This window comes from Megascapheus bottae, chromosome 11 (genome assembly GCF_031878675.1).
Source record: "Megascapheus bottae isolate mThoBot1 chromosome 11, mThoBot2.hap1, whole genome shotgun sequence".
NCBI lineage: Eukaryota > Metazoa > Chordata > Mammalia > Rodentia > Geomyidae > Megascapheus > Megascapheus bottae.
In genome coordinates, this window is record NC_143519.1 from 10,372,980 (window position 1) to 10,394,630 (window position 21,651).

The 21,651-nt window shown below is 42.4% G+C and overlaps 1 protein-coding gene across 8 annotated transcripts in view; it reads right to left on the minus strand.

Moving 5' to 3' along the window:
* Positions 1-21,651, minus strand: part of Mbnl2 (muscleblind like splicing regulator 2) — a 145,708-nt gene that overhangs the window by 45,843 nt on the left and 78,214 nt on the right. For all 8 annotated transcript variants that reach the window (XM_090341950.1, XM_090341956.1, XM_090341953.1 and 5 more), the window contains exon 3: positions 6,621-6,785. In XM_090341950.1, the coding sequence (XP_090198076.1) occupies positions 6,621-6,785 (165 nt within the window). The remainder of the gene's footprint in view (positions 1-6,620; positions 6,786-21,651) is intronic.

A 21,651-nucleotide genomic window follows, 5' to 3' on the forward strand; every position in this document is an offset into this window, starting at 1 on the left:
AAGTCTCTCATAGGGAGAAAAAGAAATGAAATCGTTGTTTTCCAGGTAAGCAAGTTTATCCAGATTCAAAAAACGGAGCTTACTTGGGATTTCACAGAGTTCAGACTTACCAATACATGTCATCTCCATTTGGAATAGTCCCAAAATTCAGGTGCAGCTTTCATTTAATTCCTTAATTCAATCTTTCCTTCTTGAAAGATTGGATGAAAGAGTTTGAAATCCTGCACAATATCTCCATTGACCCTTAACAGTGGGCTTGCTTTCCTGGGTCACAAAATCCATATAAAAGTGACAAGAGTAGATAGTGCTCATTAAATAGTCTCAGCACTGGAACTGTGGCCCAGTGGTAGAATTTGCCTAGTACAGATCTGCGATTCAATGCCCCAGCCTCACAAAAAAGAAAAGAAAAAGTAAAGTTGAACAGTAACTGCTTTTTACAAACACATTAAAGATACTAAAAGAGAAATTAAAAAATAAAAGGTCAGGGAGTGACTGGTAATCACAATTACCTGGGAAGTTCATGATTCAAGCCTAGCCTAGGCAAAACAAAACACAAACAAACAAAAACAAAGAAGAAGCCAGCTGCAGCATACTGGAATTCTAGAAGTCCCAGGTAAAAGAATGAGACGCTATCTGAGAAACAAATCACCATTTGGCTCAAACCTCAAATGGTAGAGGCTTGTTCAAGGCCTAAGTTCAAACTGAGTACTGACAAAAAACGAAACTCCTCAAACAAAACAAATACAAAACACCAATACTATACTTAGTCTTGGGACAAGAAGAAATATTCTAGTGAGTCAATGGCATAATTGTTTTTAAAAGCTCCATTTACAAGTACATAACTAATTTGCTTTTCAGGAAAGAAATTATGAACACTGAAAAGAAGATTAAACCTTGTTTGGATGTTTTCAAGATTCAGTGGTTTATGCACCACTATGATCCTAAAGACTTTTGTCAGGATATATTTTACAGTAAACTGGGCCTGAATGACTCCTGTTTGGTTGGTTGATTTTTCATTATGACTCTTAACCTATTTGTTTTTAGTTTTCATGTTTGTGATCGTGTCCATGTAGTTTGCTGCTTGTATCATATTTATCTCTACTTAACTATCTTGAGTAACATGATTTTTATTTGTTTATGACAATACAACAGTAACAGGAAAAAAATGAACATCTCTTCTAAATGGTCATGCTAGAACCCAGTAAATAGTTGCTAGTTTGTGCAGGGAGTTCCCAGAGAGGAGGATGAGTCCATTTCGAGGTGATTGAGAGCTCAGCTGGCCTTTGAAATCCCCTGTCAAGTCCTCCCATGAGAACCTCCTTATATCTTCACAGCTCAGTAATGTATTGGCTTTGGGAGAAAGTCTCAGCCTGTCATCTTAACCTGGCAAGTAGATGGCAGTTACAAGTTTCTTTTTCCCCTTTGACTTGCCACAAAATGTTATGTGTATGCTACCCATTTCAGTCATAATTACAGAAAATTACAGATTTTCAGTAACTGTAGCTTTTATAATTTAGTCTTATTGAAAGAAATCAAGTAATTCAATAGTACAAGGACTATGTAATCTTTGAATTAAAGAAAATCAATTCAGTCAGGCAAAAGTGGCTCCTACTTGTAATCCTAGCTATTTGGGAGACTGAGATCTGAGAATCAATTCAAAGCCAGTCTGGTTAGGGAAGTCTATGGGGACCCTTATCTCCAATTAACTACCAGAAACAAAACAAACAAACAAACCAACAACAACAAAAACAGAAATGCAGCAGTGGCTCAAGTGGTAGAGTGCTAACGCTGAGAAAAAAAAAAAAGAAAAGAAAAAGAAAAAGAAAGAAAGCAAGCTCAGGGACAGTACCCAGGTCCTGAATTCAAGCCCAGGGACTGGCAAATACACAAACCCGCGCGCGTGTACACACACACACACACACACACACACACACACACAAAATTCAGGGTCATAATTCATAACACATCCATGATTCAATGGAGCAACCACGTCAGAAATACCTAAGAGGGATTTTTAAAGTGGAGATACATTCTTATACAAGAGGTCAAGGATAGGAACTTGAATACTCCTATCTTTTTCCTTTTTCTTTGCCAGTCCTGGGCTTAAGCTCAGGGCCTGAGCACTGTCCTTGGATTTTTCTCAAGGCTAGAGCTCTACCACTTGAGCCTCAGCACCACTTCCGGCTTTTTCTAGGTATGTGGTACCAAGGAATTGAACCTGGGTCTTGGTACATGCTAGACAAGCACTCTACCACTAGGCCAAACTCCCAGCCCGATAGTCTTATTTAAAAAAAAAATAACACATGGAGTGATGTGTGACCAAGTTTGAGGACCACTGTCATAAATGAGGAATGTAGACTCAGCTGGACACAGGTGGTTTATACCAATCCTACTAGCTACACAGAGACTGAGGTTTGAAGATTGTGGTTCAAAGCCAGCATGGGCAAGAAAGTTTAAGACACTTATCTCCAACTGACCACCAAAAAGCTGGAAATGAGGCAGTGATACAGTGTTGGCTTTGAGTGAAAAAGCTAAGGGACAATGCCAAGGCTTTGAGTTCAAGTTCCTGTACAGGCACATGCACGCATGTGCACATATAAACACATACACATAATGTACATAATTTTAAAAATAAAGAATAAAAAGAGCCTACTGAAAAAGCATATTCTACAACCAGCCTGGGAAGTATGGATAGCTCTGATCAGCCACGTGGTTCTCTATGGCCTTGGAAAGGTAGCTTTTAGACCTTGGGTTAAAATGAATCTACTGAGTCTAGGTCCACAACATATCCCGGCACTGAGTGTCGTTTTCTCTGCAGCAGCTGGGACTAAGTGGGACTTGCTTCTTGGAAGCGCCCCAGCAGCAGTCAGGCAAACGAAGCTGCAGTTTCTGCACAGTGAGGCTGTCAGTGAGGGGAGACAGGAATAATCTGGTCCCTGTCTTCTCTCCTGTGCTAACTCATCACTGAAGAGGCCAGAGGATACAATTCTTGAAGAAAATCTCTTCTGAAGAGCTGGTCGTGCTCTTTACTCACACTGCCTGACATCCCTCTGTTTCTCTCCCCAGAACCCCATGCTCTTCTCTCCTTTCTCCAATACCTTATACCAGCAAGTCTGGAACACCAGGGTTGGAGAGGCGATGAAGGGGGAGACCCATTATGGGTTAGGCCGGGAGTTTGGCCTAGTGGTTAAAGTGCTTGCCTAGCATGCATGAAGACCCGGGTTCGATTCCTCGGTACCACATACATTGAAAAAGAGCTGGAAGTAGTGCTGAGGCTCAAGTGGTAGAGCTCTAACCTTGAGAAAACCCAAGGACAGTGCTCAGGCCCTGAGCTCAAGCCCAGGACTGGCAAAAAAAAAAAAAAAAAGAAGACATTATGGGTGACAGTCAAGGTGAGTGGTTTAGATTTTGTTCCAGTGAGCAAAGAGGGAACCAGTAAAAGGCCTTAAGTATTGGGGTGATGGAGTCTTATTGGAGCTTTATAAATATTCCTCTGGTTGATGTATGTAGGGGGATAGTGGGGGTAAAATAGGAGTAGAAATCAAGAGATCAGAAAGGAAATGCTTATAAAGTTGTTTGAAAAAAATTGGGGATGGCTCAGAGGAGTGTGCTGGGCAGTTGAGATGTGGTGGCTTGGAAGGCAGATATGATGGACTTACTGATGAATTTTCTATCTCAGAGTGTGGGTGGGTCTGCTAGGTTTTAGTTGGAGACTGTGGGTTGGGGGTTCTGTTTACTTAAATGGAAATGTGGTGAAATGGGGATTTGGGTTTTGAACACATCAACTGTGTGTATGAAATTTACAGGTGAGTTTAAAGAATTTGGACTTATGGTTCCAGGGCTCCAGAACAGAACAAGTTTGGATTGGAAATGTCCATTTTTAGGGAAAGGGGAGAGGGGGAGCCTGTTAGGCCACCAGTAAGAAGGTGAACAGAAAGAAATATTCAATCTGGGAACCTGAGCTGAATGAAGAAGATAGAGAAGGAAGTGGTTAGAGAGGAGGTTTCTCCTATTGGGCTGTTAAAGGGGAAAAACGCTATCAATGCTGTAGTTTTAAAACAACTAAAATGTACATTGCAATTCTAAAGGCTGCTGGAAAAATCTAAGACAAAGGGCCTTGACAAAGTAAATGTGCAGAAACGGCTGACCTCCTGGCTCCTGTGACCACTCTCTCTGGCTGTGTCTCCTCTTCTTGTAAAGGTGCTAATCACCTTTATGAGGATTCCATCCTCCTGACCTAATTGTCTCACAAAGGCCTCACCTCCACTTGTCACATTATCACTTGTCAGGTTAGACTTCCACATATGACGTAAGCATTCCGAGTACAGCTGTTTAGATGTACAGAGGACTGGGGGACATAAGCCAGCAGATGAGTTTAGGAGTCAGTGAACGGAATAGGAAAAATACCCTTAGTGCTTTCAAGAGGATGACCTCAAAATAATGTGTGTCAGTGCAATTTCTGCATCTATAACTTGCTTGTGACTGCCATTACAAGGAAAACGATGGCTGAAGACAAATGAAGGTAGCATTCATGGTTTGGGAGGCCAGAAGTCTAAAATCAGTTTTGCTGGGTCCAAATCAAAATGTTGGCAGATGTCACTCCTTCTGAAAGTTCTGTGGTAGAATCTGCCATTCCAGTGTCTTCTATTCTCTGGTGGCTGCTGATTTTCCTTGGCTTTGTCTACAGCCCTCCAGTCGCTAGCTCTGTGAATACATTATCTTTTCCCGTTTCTGCTTGTGTCAAGTCTCCTCAGTCGTACTTTTGAAAAGAAACGTGTAACTGCATTTCAGCTAGCAGGATCTCCTCATGCAAAACATTGCATTTTATCTGCCACGTCCCTGTTTTCATAACTCACTTCTCAAATTCTGAAATGATTTGTTGGTGCATATATTGCTTTTTGACTTGTCACAGTTCATATTTTAATGCTTCTTGTGATTTAAAAAAACCTCTACTGGACTACTAACATGCAACAGCATTCCTTTTTCATAGAGATATGGTCATTCTTAACTCCTAATTAATATTAGAGGCCAATACATAAACCTAACTTTCAAAACTAGGTCAATCAACAGATGAGGGAGTTTTCAAGGTAACACAGTCCTCATCTAGTACCAGGGTCAATTATTAACTCTAAATAAACAGGAAGTACAGTATTCAAACAAGCAAAAAGCCTAATGTTGATCATGTTGTAAATGTGTTTCCATACATATTATTTAGTATGTACAAGGTTATTAGTTCAGTACTTAGGTAAATTAATAATGCTTTATAAAGTATGTATCAATGCAAAGGATCATAAAATTATACATGAGTGAGCTTTAAATAGAAGTACTTGGATACCTAGCTTAAGATTCACTGTGTTCAGAAGTCTATCTGCACTAAAATGAATCTATCTTCAATAAGTTTGAACACTTGGGTTAGCTCTTACAACTCTTCCAGGAAGTATTTATTTGAGACTGCCTTTCTTCGGGCAGCCTTTCTTCATCCAAACGCTTCCTCTAGGTCTGCCTTGTATCTGTCTATCCACAAAGGCTGTGTCTGACTCATGGTAGAGTTCCCTGCCCCTAGCATTTTTCACTCTGGGAAGAACCAGTACCTGGCTACTTTGTGCAGCCGGCTGGCACCATGCAGAATTGCTAACAACCTGCTCAGACACTCTCTCTCATCTTGGCCACCCATATGCTCCAGTCCATCTCACAAGAACATAGTAAGAAAATGGAACTCACTGGTAACTATCTGTTTTAATTTAACAGCTTTCAGTCACATAGATTTTTCCTACAATGAAAGCTGATTTTTCTACAATAGTCTTTTGTGCTTGTATTTTTTTTAAAGCAAATTCATTCCCTTGACTTGAATTCTTTTTAGCTTGCTTTTGTGCAAATAAATCACCAATGTAAGTGAAACCCACTAAAGTCAAATGTACTCCTTTCCCTCAGGGCTTCATTCTTAAAGCAATTTCTAGACCTTGAAGGAAATACCCTCAAACATTGAAATCTGGGAGAAAATATTAACCAATATATATTCATATACTTTACTCCCTTGGGCATTTTTTTGTTTTTATTTTTTGTCATAGCTGCTACGCCTTTTCCTGGTCTGGGAGAGACAGGCGCCATCTTACTCAGCTGGTGTCTGGCCAAAGCTTGAGAACCCTGAAAATATGCCCAGCTATTGGCTAAGTTCAAGGGCCTGTACCATAACTCGAGCTGTGTGACTCTGGTTTCTTCCTTTCCTCATCCTAAAAAGGATACCATCAAATTTGGTGTTCCACTGTGGAAATAGTTGAAGCATCACCACCTCTTCAATATCTAGCCTATCAAGTCATACTCTGAATAAAACAGTAGAGCCATTTCCATTCTAAGATGGTTGAGAAGCAGAGTCTACTGATGAGAAAGTGCCAGAGTGAGGCTGATTTCCGAGCTATTGATTGGGGATCGTTTTTGTTCCTTATTCCCACACATACCATCTTTCCATTTACATGTTTTTGAAAGCTGTTTTTCAGTAACTACTAAGCATCAAAGCTATTTGCTGTAAGCAAGGTGACAAAGGGAGGCCATCTTAGGTCACTGAGGCAACGCCCATTGTAATGCTTGACTCAGCCAGCCGCCATTCGATAAGACCAACTCACCACAGGATGAAGTGGAGTTCCTGGAAACATAAATTGCATCTGCTGGGCAAGCATGGCAGCTGCAGTTTTTTGCTGGATCAAATTGTTCCTCCCATTAATTTCTAGTTGAGTTTTCAAGTGTGTCGGAGGATGAAGGTACTTGCAATTCTCTCTTGAACAACGGCCCTGTAAGACAAGACATTTGGGGTATGAAATGGTTATAAAAAGCAACAAGAACATTGATCATTTTACAGCTTTTTATCTATCAAGGAAAAAGACTGCGCGCTTGAGCCTGTGTGTGTGTGTGTGTGTGTGTGTGTGTGTGTGTGTGTGCGCGCGTGCGCGCACACGCGCTGAGGAAGAATGAATCAAATACTATATAATATCAAGGTTGGCTTGAATCTATTAAGCAGAGAACATTCATACAGGCTTTCTTTCTTTATCCTACCTTCTTTCCACTTTACTTCCCTCCATCTTTCCCCTTCCTTCCTTCCTTCCTTTTCCTCTCCATTTTCCTTTTATCATTCCTTCCTCCTCTCCTTTCTTTTGTGTTTTTTTAGTGTGCCAGTACTAGGGTTGAATTCAAGGCTTGGACACTGTTGCTTAGCTTTTTTCTTTTTTTTTTTTTTTTTTTTGCCAGTCCTGGGCTTGGGCTCAGGGCCTGAGCACTGTCCTTGGACTTTCTCAAGGCTAGAGCTCTACCACTTGAGCCTCAGCACCATTTCTGGCTTTTTTCTATGTATGTGGTACCAAGGAATCGAACCCGGGTCTTTGTGCATGCTAGGCAAGCACTTTAACCACTAGGCCAAACTCCCGGCCTTCGGTTTTTTCTTGAAGCCAGCACTCTACCACTTGAGCCCCAGCTCTACTTCCAGCTTTTTGGTGGTTACTTGGAGACAAGAGCCTCACAGACTTTTCTGCCCAGCTGGCTTTGAACAATGATCTTCATAGCTCAGCCTCTTGAGTAGCTAGGATTACACATGTGACCAACTAGTACCTGCCTTCCTGTCTGTCTTTATTCTAAATCCTGGCAATAGATTCCAAAGACATATGGACTACAAAGAATCAAAGGAAAGATGCATCTTCTGGGTAGGATAGAAGCCATCAGAAGGGCATGTATATTATGGCCCATGAAAAGGAGTTTTTGAACTTGTTCTGGTCTGATTTATATATATTGGGGTAAAGTAAAACTATGACATTATGTAGCACAGATGTGCAGTGAAGATGGGAGAAGAGATTAAAGTATGTGCTCAAGACATCAGCTTCTTCTTGGTGGCACTAAGGTGATGGGAAGAGAAGAACTGGAATTTTTGAGTTACACCTGCCCTGGGGGGAGGATGTCAGGCTGCCTCTGAGTGTAGTACTTTGTTCCTCAGAAATAGCCAGCCTAGACCCCACCATAACCCAGGACGGGATACCATTCCTGATGTCATGAGGTGTCGGGGAAGAGTGTTCCTGGCTGTGATAACATCTGGATGCTGAAACTGGGTAGGCCCCTTCCCCCCACCCAAAAAATAAGAAAACCAAGCAAACATTAAATGACAGGTGTGCATACAAACAGATTGTAAAAGAAATTGCATAGGGTGGTGTTTATATTTAATGTCCAAGTTTTCAAAACTACCGATTGCAGAAATCACGTTGTTGTGTGAATTATGCGATTCTGTGGGAAAAAGAACAGTAAAGTGTTATCCAGTTTGAGTATTATCATTCCCTAAAGAATTAGTCCATTTGCAAGTAGGAAAAGAGAATCTGAGTTCGTTTACCAGATATAAAAATAATTTTTAAAAGCAAGCTTGGTGGATCTATGGGAATGAATTTGTTTACAGTCAGGCTAATTCTCAACATCTGGTGCTCTCCCTCTGCTTCTCATGAGTTCTGGCAGCACTTTTGGCAGGCTCAAGCTTCCTCTCTGGAGTGAGACTTCCCTCACCACAAGAAGTATTGACTGGTGTCCTGGGCTCAGCACTGATGGTCTGTGCCCTCAACCTTTGCTGTCCTGAGGGGACCACTCTTAGTGCCATTGCCATTTGTATTACCCGCTGGGATAGTGACGGATTAGAGGACTTCTGGAGGAAGTGGATGGGTAAAGAGAAGTCATTGCAATGGGCAATGTCAGTCTCTGTCCTCAGCCTTCAGTTCATTCGGGATGTTTTGCTCAGCTTTCTATGGACAAATAGACAACCCAGGCCAGTACTGGAAGGGCTACTGTGAAGATATAGATAAGATGTAGCTGCTACTGTAAATACATCTAATTAAAATAGTCTAGGAATCTCTCCTCTCTGCAAATATGCTGGACTTTGTTTGGACTTAAATTCTTTTAGCCAGGTGAGGTGGCTCACACCTGTAATTGTAGCTACTCATGAGACTGAGATCTGAGGATCCAGGTTCAAAGCCAGCCTGGGGACTAAAAGTCCATGAAACTGTTATCTCCAATTAACTACCAGGAAACTAAAAGTGGCGGTGTAGCTCAAGGTAGAGTGGTAGGTAGCACTGAGCTGAAGAGCTCAGGAACAATACCCAGGCCCAGAGCTCAAGTCTTACAATCAACCAAACAAAATTCTTTTACTCATTGCTTGTAACTTCTCAGGATCTCTCCAGCCCTATCTACTTGCTTCAGGCCTCTTTGAATTTACTTTTCCTTCCCCTTTCCTGACAAACTGCCTTGATCTCTCAGTTGTTTTTTGTTTTTTTTTTTTACACCAGGACAATCAAAACTCCAGGAAAGAATTCAGACACAGCCAGATATGAGCATAACCACTCTGAGAGTAGGCTGCTTGTGTGTCACATGCCCAAATGCCACTGTGTCACTTACGAAGAAATGTGGTCATGTCAGACATAGCCACCACCCTGGTATCTATCTGTCTGTCTGTCTGTCTATCTGTCTGTCTATCTATCTATCTATCTATCCATCCATCCATCCGTCTACTTTTGGTGCTGTTGGAGTTTGAACTCAGAGCCTTAAGCTTGTGAGGCAGGCAGTCTTGTCACTGAGCTAAGCGGCCAGCAAGCATTTCTTGTGTAGAAATGACGTTGCTTATCAGAATCCTCTCTGGAAATTTCACTCTAAATTCTCTTTAGAGATAAACACTACCTGGTAGTTTCTCCCCTTGTATGCTTTGGGTTTGTGTACACAAACATGCTGGAGGAAAGTCATGATTTTGGATCACAGATTCTAGGCTCATAGTTTTTGCCTTGATGCTTCCCTACCCATAGAACTTTGAGTAATGACTTAAATTTTTTTCCTTCATCTCAAAAATGACAAAAGTTATGGTGTCTTCTTAGAATTGTTATGAAAACAAATGTGTTAACACAGGTATGAGGCTTAGAAATAACTGAGTAAATATTAGCATCAATGAAAGAAAGAATAATCTTTGTTTAGGCTATTTGGTTTCCAAGAAGATGGGATCATGGACTCAGTAGTATTTTGGTCGGCGCTTTGGTTTTATAAACTTTCACATCAGCACATAACAAAAGCTACTTAATGATGCTTACCCAAATATCAGATGTTTCAAGTTAAGTTTTAGTGCTATGGGCTGTCCTGTGTAATTATTCATACATAAAGAAGTATTCTTGGCTGGGACTGTGGGCTAGTGGTAGAGTGCTTGTCTAGCATGCACAAAGCCCTGAATTTAATTCCTCAGTACCATATACACAGAAAAGACTGGAAGTGTCGCTGTGGCTCAAGTGGCAGATTGCTAGCCTTGAGCAAAATGTGTCCAAGGACAGTGCCCAAGCCCTGAGTTCAAGCCCCAGGACTGATAAAAACAAAAAAACAAAACCCCAGAAAACAGAAGTATTCTTGAACTCCAGTTCAATTTTATGTTGGTATATGTCTGAATCCTGGTCCATGGGTGCCTGATGTCTGAGGCATGCTAACTCCAGGACAAAAAGTTCTAGAAAGCAGCATTTCAGTAGGAGTTCCAATAAGATTCTATAATCCTAAAGGAAATGCTACTGTCAAAATATAATGAGCTATCTGACACAGTGAACAATTTGTAAGGAGGTATTTGTTAAGGCCTATGATTTCTTAGGACATGCATCAGTGCACAGAAACTGTTAAACTGTTGATTATCAAAGCAAATTGTCATAACCAAATGACAGGGGCCACGGTACAGAAGTGAAAAGCATCTTTGTTTATCATCTGGGAAACAAAACAAAAGGTGTCAGAAACAGCATCTCCTGAGTTTAGTCTAAAAAAATAAAGACAGAATTGTCTTGGGAAGAAAAAAAAGTCTTCCGTGTGGCTGCTGACATTTATTTCCTGTTTTTGTTTTTCACGCTTCCTCCCTTTTTCTTCTGGGTAAAGCACTGTTTCCCAAGAGCTAAGGGAGTAGGTGACAGGGCTGGGAAAGCTAAGCAGAGTGGGGGTGGGGGGCACTGTGTCAGTGTTTGTGGAAAGTCTCTCGAGAACTGGATGCAGGGGCCCAGGAGAAAGCCAATGAGATCAGTTCATACCAAGTACTAATTTGGAGTGGGTCATGTAAGCTCTCAGGCTCCACCACAAATGGGATGTGCCAGGTGGTGAAATGGCAGATGGGTGTACACTTTTAGGCTAGATCTCTTTCATCATTCAGCATTCATTCATTCATTCAGCAAGTATCTCCTGCTCCGTGTAAATTAAACAACAAAAAAATGACACAGTGCCTGCTTTTATGAAGCCTCCAGGCTAAGGGGACAAATGGAGGTTAACCAAATCACATTGCAGAGGGATGTCTTAGAACACGTCCTAGAGGAGGATGTTGAGAAACAAGCGTGGGAGCAGGCCAGCACTGACATCCGTGGGTGGGAGATGCATAGGACCTGGGCAAGGAATGGGAGATGGCCAGAGCTGGCTTGTATGCGTGTGACGGTGAGATTCTATGTCTGGCACCCACCTGCACACGCATGGCACCTAGGTTGTATGTGTTACCTATGTTGTGAGTGTGGTGTGTGTTGTGTCTGGCACATGGGTGGTATAACAGTGTGTATGCACGTTGTGAGTATGTGTGCAGCGTGTGTTGGAGAGGACACTCCGAAGAGGAGGCTACACCAGAAAATGTCTCCTCTGAGAACTTGCAGGGAACTTTACAGGCTGGAATCCAGAGGGAGTGTGAGTAAGAGTTGCAGGAGAGAGAAAGGGAAGGCAGAAAGTGGTGGGTACAAGTTGGATAGCAGAACTTTGAGAACCCCATGAAGGGGTATAAGCTAAAATTCCTAAGCAGGAGATTAACAAGATCAGATTTGTACAGATAGTATATTTAAATACTGCGTGATCAGATTTCATATTTCTAAGTATGTGAGAGGTTGTGTAGTTCGTAGACTACTTGACTAAAATAATGGAATTGTCGTGGAGTTGACGTTAGATTTGTACGATTTACCTCTGAAAAGAATCTGTACCCCAGGAATATTTAGATGAAGGACAACTGTTAGAATCAAGTAAGCACTTCAAGCTGAATTAAGTTTATTAAAATAAGCAACCATGAAAGATTCTAATAGAGAGTACCCGCACTGATCCTCAGCAGGACAAAGAAAGATGCTAAATAACTATAATATGCACTTGGCAGAACAACAGATAAGAGCTGTCACAATTACATGGCCATTAAATTACATGGCACATGAAGGGGGGAAAAAAACCTAAACCCCAAACCTCAGCTTTAGCTAACAAAAGACTCCAGAATCAAGTTAGTGTGCAGAAAGGAAATGCATAATAAGAAAATGAGATTTTTTTTAATTGCTTATTTTTAAATAAGTGATTATGAGAATCTTTTTCTGGTATGCTCTCAATTAGAAAAAGTCAATCAGAATACAAAAGCACCAGGAAAACAGACTAATCAGGAGCTTGTTAAAGAAATCCTTCCTTAACAACAGAAGCCTTTGCCCATAGTGATAGCCACCAGCCAACCATATCCAACTGCATCTCCAGATGGAAAGCAAGAGATGGGACTGGATCTATAATTTGGACAGCTAGGGGTCCCCCCACTCTTGATATTGTGCTCTTTGGCAATCATTTTAGTCATGTCTTTGTGTGGGCTGTGTCATCGGTCAGTGGTTTTGAAAAGATCCTTCCGGAGCAAAGGGTTCCAGTGAACACTGATGCAGATCTGGACACACGCTCCAGCTTTGTCCCTGCTACTTTCAGCAGGTCATGAGGTCATGAAGCTTTTAAGGAACAGGCCAAGCTGGGGAAGAGTGAGTGCTCATTATAACCAGTAAGGGCAGTTGAGAGTGACTCTAACGTGTCTACATATATGTCAGGGACACGTTGAGTCCTGGAGGCCTGCTCTGGACCACAAAGCTAGCCACAGAAGAACCACAGAAGAGCCACAGAAGAGACTCCGAGATTCCTCCCATTCCAGGGGCTCCATGACACTAGGCATTGTAGTTGGAAGCTTTTGGACCCAGATCACTGGGCCTCAAAACCAGTTCTGTTCTTGTTGCCATGAGATGTTATGTCTCCAATCGCCCCATCGGTAAAATGGAGATACCTGGTAGACTATGTATAGGGGCATGGAGGATATGGGGGTAGCAGAGACAGATGTGGAACTAAGGTTTTGAACTCAGGACCTGGTAGGCAGGTGCTTTATCATTCCAGTCATGTCCCCAGTCCTCTTTGCTTTTCTTTACTTTGAAATAGAGTTTCATTCTTTGCCTATGCTGTCCTGGACCAAGATTCACCTATTTCAATGCTTCCAGCTATATCTGAGGAGACAGGCACATATCACCACTTCATTTTTTTTTCTGTGCAGTTGGGGTCTTGTGAATTTTAAAATAGGTATTAAAAAAACAATCTTCCAACTTTAATTTCTCAATTGCTATTTTTCTGTCTGGCCCGTGTATACCAACTCTTCGTTACTCTTCTTCTCATGTCCAGTGCCAATTTTTGTAATTTATCTCTTCAAAGAGCCTCAGATCTGCTTCTCTTTGATATAACCACAGTAGGCTTGCCAGGACTGGCCTACACGGTATGGCTAGAGTTGAAAGTAGCTAGGTATTGCAGTTGGAAAGTCCCCTGGAACGCTGGCTGTGGCTCCATCTGCAAATAACTATGTAAACTTTTACGTGTAATTAATAATTTATAGTCTGTGACTCATTTTTTTTTCATCTGCAAGGTAGGAGTGATCTTACTCTCATCTCCTAACTCTTTCAAAAACACCTTAGAACCTGAGAGACAGGGGAAGTTACCCAGAAAGATAGAAATTGCCATGTATGGTTTGTCCAGATCTACATCCCCTTGAAAAATTCCTAATCTTGCACAAGGAGAAAGCCACATAAGTTTATGTGAGTAAAGAGTGTAAAGAGAGTAAAGAGGAGTTGGCTCTGGTGAGAGTTCACGCATGTTGTAAGAATTAGAGAAGCTAGTATTGCTGAGCCTGAGAAATGTCAGTCACAATGGTATCTTAGGTAACACTGATTAAGTCTAGAATTTATTAAGGACTGAAGCATTAGCAGCTCAGAGGCAGAAAATCTCTATCACAGAGGCCACCATCTTGAGCTGGGCACTGGTGGCTTACACATATAAATCCTAGCTACTCAGGAGGTTGAGGATCATGGTTCTAAGACAGCCTGGGCAGGAAAGTCGTGAGACTCTTGTCTCCAATTCACTAGCAAAAAGTTACTTCAAGTGTAGTTGTGGTTCCCGTGGTAGAGTACTAGTCTTGAGCAATAAAGGTAAGGGAGAGCAACCAGGCCTGGAGTTCAAGCCCCTGTAGTGGCATGCTCTCTGCCCCTGCCTCTGTCTCTGTCCATCTCTGTCTCTGTCTCTGTCTCTTTCACACACACACACACACACACACACACACACACACACACACACACACAAGGGAGAGCAACCAGGCCCGGAGTTCAAGCCCAAGCATGCAGTGGTATGCTCTCTGCCCCTGACCCTGTCTCTGTTTCTGTCCATCTCTGTCTCTGTCTCTTTCATATACATACACACACACACACATACACAAAATAGACAAAACTGGTATGCAGGGCACCATGTTGGTTCTTTTGCTGGGGACACAGCTGGGCAGATACTTTCTAGTGACTTAACTGTCTATGTGCACCATATTCCTCACTGCCTCAGTTTCTCTAGAGTTTCAAAACTCTTCAAAGCGTTTGAAGGGTGTGGTTAAAAAAAAAACCCAACAAACAAAGGCCGTGGCTTTGAACAGGGGAGCTCGTTATTACTGACTCACGAGTTTTATGGGTCTGAGTCAGGTTGTTCGTGGATGAATTTAACATTTGGCTCGAACCTCCTCTTCCTTCAGTATATTTCCGGAAGAATACAACCAAGTTAAAGTGTCAGGGGAATGAAATGGTTATTTACATCAAAGCTTAATGTATGGCATTAACTATGGGACTGAAATAGCTCTACTCCAGGCAAGTGACAGATTAGGCTTTTAGGCTTCTTTTGAATTCCAATAAACTAATTGAGCCACATGAGTTCCTGGTGTTATTAACTCCAACTCCATAGCATTGCAGATGAAATCCAGCCACATTAGAGCACTGAGATCAGAAGGAAAGTGTAGCTTTGAGGAATTGTGCTATGTAAATGATAACCAGAACTCTCATCAAAACACACAACGTTCTGCATCACGGACATTATGCATGAATCTAAAATAGGTCATTTTTGATTGTTGTTGATTATGTGGTTCAATTTCTATGATCATTCATCTTTGACAGACAATATCTGCAACCATTTTTTGCTAAATGGATACAATATTGTACTTATTCAAGAGAGATGGATTGTTTCCAATCTTCTCTCATCTGGGAGGTGTTCCTTTTTCTCTGTGGCTTCCGTTGTGTGGAGGAAAACAGAAGGAAGAGTTGATAATGGAGTGTGCAGAGTAAAGAAAGAAATCACCCATGGCAGCAGGTGCTTGTCTGTCACCATCTTTACCAACTCCACTACCATCACCCACTACATGGCTTGACTGAAGTGGAGAATTCCAGGACACAGGTGGGGACTCAGTAAGTTGCTTTTCCGCCCTACTTTCCCCCAGGGAAAACCTGATTAGACCCAACTGATCATTCTACTGCTGGTCTTGATTGTGGAGATGACTCTCAAATGTTCTCTGCCCTAAGGCTAGTGCTTTAAGCTCTCTGGAAGGGAATTCCAAAGAAATGCTTCCTCTTCTCCTCTCTACATTTGTATTTAGGGAAGCTGCTATCAGCAAAAGACTGGAAAAACCTTGGAGTACACCACAAGGAGATCTGAGACCCCTTCCTCATCTGCCCACACAGCTACCCTGTTCCTTCAGCAACGGCTGGCCTTGGCACATGCCATTTATTCAGTGACCATAGGAAACATCTAAAAGGTTAAACAAAATGAGGCCTGAGGAGGTGGCTTAGCCTTAAAATTTCAGCCATTAGGGGGTGGGAAAAATCAGGGTTCGAAGCTAGCCCAGGCAAAAAAAAAAGTTAGCATAAACTTCTCTTGACCAATAAGCTGGGTATATGATACTTCCTATGGTCCCAGCTATGTGAGAAGCTCTATGGAAGCCAAATATAAACATTTATGTATGTGTGGGAGGGAAGGGGGAGGATCTCAGTACAGGATAGCCTGGTGGTGCAGGGAGTGGGTGGAGTGGAATACAAGGCCCTATTTGAATAAAAATGAAAGCAAAATGGATGCAGAGTGGAATGGAAACCCCTTTGTACAACTACTTAAAGTTTTTTTTTTTTTTAAAGAGGATTTGGAGCATGGCTGAAGAGGCAGTGGGCCCCATTAGCCGACATGAGGCTGAGTTCGAACCTCCTACTATCCCAGTATCCTTACCAAACCTACACACAAAAAAAAACCCATAAATATGCATCTGTGGTAAGGAGAGTCAAAGATGGCCAGTTTACCTATGGTGTACCACTTCAAGAAGTGCATGAGCCTGTTTAAAAAAGCAGAGTGTGGCTGCCTGGGTAGTGTCAGTTTCTCAGAGCTCTGTGCTTTGTGCCTAGGAAGGTTCAGCTATGGGCCATGTCCCCTGTACCGGTAAAACTGCTCATGTTCCCATGTTGATACATACTGAAAATGTGCCTGAAGTTGGCAAAATAGACCCTCCATTTTCAAGAGATTCCAGGAAACATACCAACTTTTGGGCACCAGATGCTTCATTTGAAAATGATTTTTCTCGTTCTCAAGTATAAGTGGACTGTGAGATACCGCGTGTGGATGGTGGGCAGTGGACATACAGAACATGACCAGTGCCTAGCTTCCGAGTATCTGGGTTTTCTGATGCCATGTGCATAAATGTAGGCAGTAGCCTGAGTGAGCTAGAAGCTCTATGAAACACTCACACAGGGGCCTAGATTCCCCTGTGGGGAGAGGCTCTTTTGTCTATGGCTGTAGCTCTGCCGACCACCCACAGCACCAGGACTCTTGCATGGCACTTGGTGTAGATTATCCAGTCCTTTTACCAGTAGGTGCATGCACAGTTAGGAGACAGCCTGACCAGGGGGGCAGAAGGAGAGCTCCGTCCTGCAGGAAGCACTTCAAGAATCTCTGCAAAGGGATCTGAGCTAAGATCTTCACCACATTATCTAGTTGAGGAAGAGGATGGGGAGGCAGAGTAAGAGGTGGCAATCTTGTGAGTCAAAACAAGCCTGGCTGGAGTCCAGTGGGTGGGCAACACCCATAATCCTAACTACTCAGGAAGCTGAGATAGGAGGATCACAGTTCAAAGCCAGTCCAGGGCAGGAAAGTTTGTGAAACTCTCATCTCCAATTAATCAGCAAAAAGACAGAAGTATTGGTATGGTTCAAGTGATAGAGGGCCAGCCTTGAGTGAAAAAGCTAAGGGACAACACACACACACACACACACACACACACACACACACACACACACGCACACACACTGCTCCCCTACAAGCCAAAGTCATTCCTGGGGTGGAGTGAGAGTTATTTAATTTCATTCTTCTTGAAAAGACCGTCATATAACATCTGGAGTAGGACAAGGCTTAGTAAGTGTTGACTGCCACTCTTACTGTCATGAGTGACGATCCGTTCCAGAGGCTGGTCAGTAATTTCAGTACAGAAGCACACATCTCCTTACTCACAGTGTCTTACTGCCTGGTCTTTTTTGGCAGTCTGGTGAATCACCTATCCCCAAGAGGGCTTCCGGGAATTCAAACAGACAGCCAGCCCTTCAAGGCTGACATTTTAGTGGCTGTGCACCTGTGCCCTTTACTGAAATCCTGAAAATAGTTCTATTCAGGTAGAAAACAGCTGTTTCCCAAGCCTGAGTGATATCAAGTGTTTTCCCTCACTCATCTGACCACTCTTAAATCACTCCTTCCCTCCAACACTCCTCTCTCTTGATTTTGGTAAAGAATCAGCTCAGCCCAGCAGGGAGGTATTTAGGACAAACTATTGTGAAAGCCACATTTAATGACAAATCTTGTGATGAAGCCAGAGTCCCCTGGGGTCACTTTCTAGAAGAAGTGGGAGACAATGACATGGAACAAGGAACAGAAGGGATGACTGGGAAAGCTGGAAAAACAAAATAAAAGACAGAGTAAGAAGTATTGGGAGACGATGACACACTAGAAAATCTTCTTTAAACCAGGCATTGGCATTAAGTCACAGAAGAAAAAGAACAATTCCTCTTAGGCTGGTCTGAATTACTTGGTAGCTTGAGAAATGACCTAGGAACTCAATTACCACAGCATATTTTGTCTGGAAAAACCAGCCTGTGAAGGTGGAGGTCAGAAGGCCCTCTACTGCAGCACAGTGCGGGGTGGCGGGGATGGTGGGGAGGGAAAGTCAGCTGAGTTATGCAGAGACATGAAGAGCTTGCTACGGGCCTCTCTCCCTTTACTCATCGGGCAGACAGTTTTGGAGCACCTGTTATGTGCCAGATGAAATTGCATACAGGACATGGAGCTGTGGCCTTAGCCTCGATAAAAATAGCAAAGACTTATATAATACTGTACGCATCCCGGAGCAGGCAGCCCGAGTGCCTGCAGAACACATTCATCTCATCTTCACACAAGCTCTTAAAAGAGGTACTGCTAACAGTTCCCATTTTATGGGATGAAATGGAGGCCTAGAAAGGGGAAAGAACTTCTCAAGGTCATTCAGCTTGGAAGAAGCAGAGCTGGGCTTCCATCCAGGCCTTCTATCCACTGGCCTTGGGCTTGGGGCCCTCACCTCTATGCAGAACTGTTTATAAAGGAACTCACAGAAGACCATTCACCTCACACCTCACAAAGCAGTCTTCACACACGGGATCCTGTTACAGCTTCACAGAATTCTTGTAATATGTTGCCCCAATCTGAAGATAAGGAGGAGGAAGGGATATCAAGATTCTTTCCAAGGTCATGTTCAAGTCAAGGAGGGCTGCATTCCAGTCCCCTGTGACTGCAGCATGCACCTTCTCTACCACTCCGTTGAAGAGTTACGGAGTAAAAAATGAGGTTTGGCTCAACCTAGGAAAGATCTGTTTAAAACAGAAGAGGTGACCTTGTGAGATAATGAACTTGAGGAGAGGTGACCTTGTGAGGTAATGAATTTGAGGAGATGCTATCACATGGTCACTGTGTGGGCTGACTTGTGTCTCCCTGAAAAGATGTGGCAACATCCTAACCCCGAGTGCCCCCTAGAAGTGACTTTATTTGGAAAATAGGGTCTTCCTGACATGATGGAGTGAAGATGATCTTATCTCCAGGGGCCACATCCAGTAAGACATGTATTCTCAGCAAAAGGGGGAACGTGGAAACACAGAGATCCAGGCAGACAGACAGACACATACATGGAAGATAAGAGGAAGAGACACAGGAAGAAGGTGGCTGTCTAGAAGCCAAGGGCTTCAGAGAAAGAAAGGAGGCCTGAAAATGACCTGGCACCTTCAGAGGAACATGGCTTTGCTGATGTCCTGAGCTTGCGACAGCATACCTTTCCATTTTTCTAAGCCATTCAGTTAGTGTTCCTCATGGTAGTAATCCTCCAGGAATTGTTAGCTATGTATATTTTCATAAGATCCAGAGGCTATGCTAGAGAATCACTGTCCTACGTTTGGCTGCTAACATTCAGTTCTGACAATGTATTTTTCCCCCCAAAGGGTAAGAAGATTCCTTTGTTTATTCAGAAATAAGCTGTCACAGTTTTGGAAACCTTAACAATTACAATGATTTTCTTTTCTACCAATGAAACTCGTCAGCTTCAATGCTATCAGGGTTTTTTTTTTTTCATATGGAAGATTTAATAAGAGAGATTTAGTAAAAGACAAAATGTTTTACTGAGGAACTCATTAGTAATGCATAAAGGCCTACTGAGTCTCCAAAGATCCATTCTCAAAGAGAAATGCTGGGATAATTTTTATATTCTGATTACAGCGAATGACTTGATAAAAGTTGTCCTTGATATTGAAATTGCTGGGTGGGGGGAAAGGAATGACTCAGTTATCTAGAAAATAAGTCAAAGAAAATGGGAATGAATCTGGCCACCCTTTTAAAGTTGTTCTCACAAAGCTAGACATAGCATTTCTATGGTTCTTCTTTTTTTCATAAAGGGAGGTCATCTTTATAGACACTTAGACTTACAGAACAACGATGGTAAAGAGTGAATAGGCCTGCTCTGTCCATTGACCCGGTATCTCGTTCATTCATTCTTTCTCTTACAAGTGAAGTACCTTTGCCTCTGTGTACCAGATCCAGGAATTTGTACTCACTAGACTCCTCTGGAAGTCCTGCCCACACACAGGAAGGGTCACGTGATCAGTCAGGCACCCTGGTATCAGTACCCTGGACTGCCCTTGGTCTGGACCTGATACGGTTTCTCAGACCTTCCACACCTCCAGGTTCCCTTAAGATGAATGGAGAAAGCAAGACAGAGGACAGAGACCTCATGGAAACCCACCTGTGCTCACCTGGCATCTGAAGTACACCCCTGTGGTCATGGGTACAGATGGGAATGACCAATTTGTGTTCAAATCTAGCTATACAGGGATGCATGTGTCACTTCCTCTCCTTCTTTGTACCTTCCAGAAGACTTTGTGGAGGAAATATTTTCCCTTACAATGTCTACGTGTTCCCTATCCATTGGTGCTGGTGAGATATTTGAGCTCAGAATAGTCCAGAAACTGCTGGTCAAGTTGATCCACTATTACAGAGCCAAATGTCTTTTTTTCCAGGTATCTATCTATCTATGCATATATAAACATGCCAGTTAGATGTCGATATATATCTCTATATATTCCATGGTATCATTTGTCGAGTGTGAATATACATCACTATAGGTATTGCTGCTGAGTGTAATAATTAGAAGCATACTTGGCACTGTGTTAAGTATTTCACATACATAATCACAAGCAACCTGGTAAGAGAGGGAGGTAGCACTAACATCTCCAGAGTGCACACGTGGGAATGAAGACCTGGGCAGACAGAGGACCTTATCTCACAGCATGCAGCTAGCAAGATCTGAACTTAGACCCCTGCGCCGCTGCTGTTAGTCATTGTGCTCCAGTCCTATAGTCACATAATGATTATTTTTTCATTGCATTTACTGAGTTCTCACAGAGTGCCAAGAACAGTGTTAAAGGATTCCCAGAACTGATCTCATTACTGACCACAATTAGCCTGTGAGGTGGGTGCTATTTTTTAATCTCTATTTTCTAATGTGGAAAGCAAGGCACAGAGAAGTAAAACAACTTGCCCAAGGTCACACAGCTAATAAATGGATGATCTCAAGCCATTCGGCTGACTCCCAGAGCCATCATCTGCTCTGAATACACGTCACTGGCTTCTACCACAGGTCTGGAATTGTTCCAGGACTGAGTAGATGCAGAGACGCCATGATAATTGTTCCTACCTTTGAGAAACTCCAGATACATAGATTTGTAATCCATAGACACAGGAAAAGAAAACATTGTAAAATGAGTAATATTTAAGTATAATATTTACCAGAAGCATCTCATGTATTATTTTATAAATCATACATCTTTACAAATCCAGTTACAGCAAACAAGTACATTATATAAATATGGTTATATTTTAAGACATCAAACTAATCAATGAAGGGGATAATTGCTTGGGACAGGTCTCCTCACTCTGCAGAACGAATGTAAGCTGATAAAGAAAGGATGAGAAAAGAAAAAA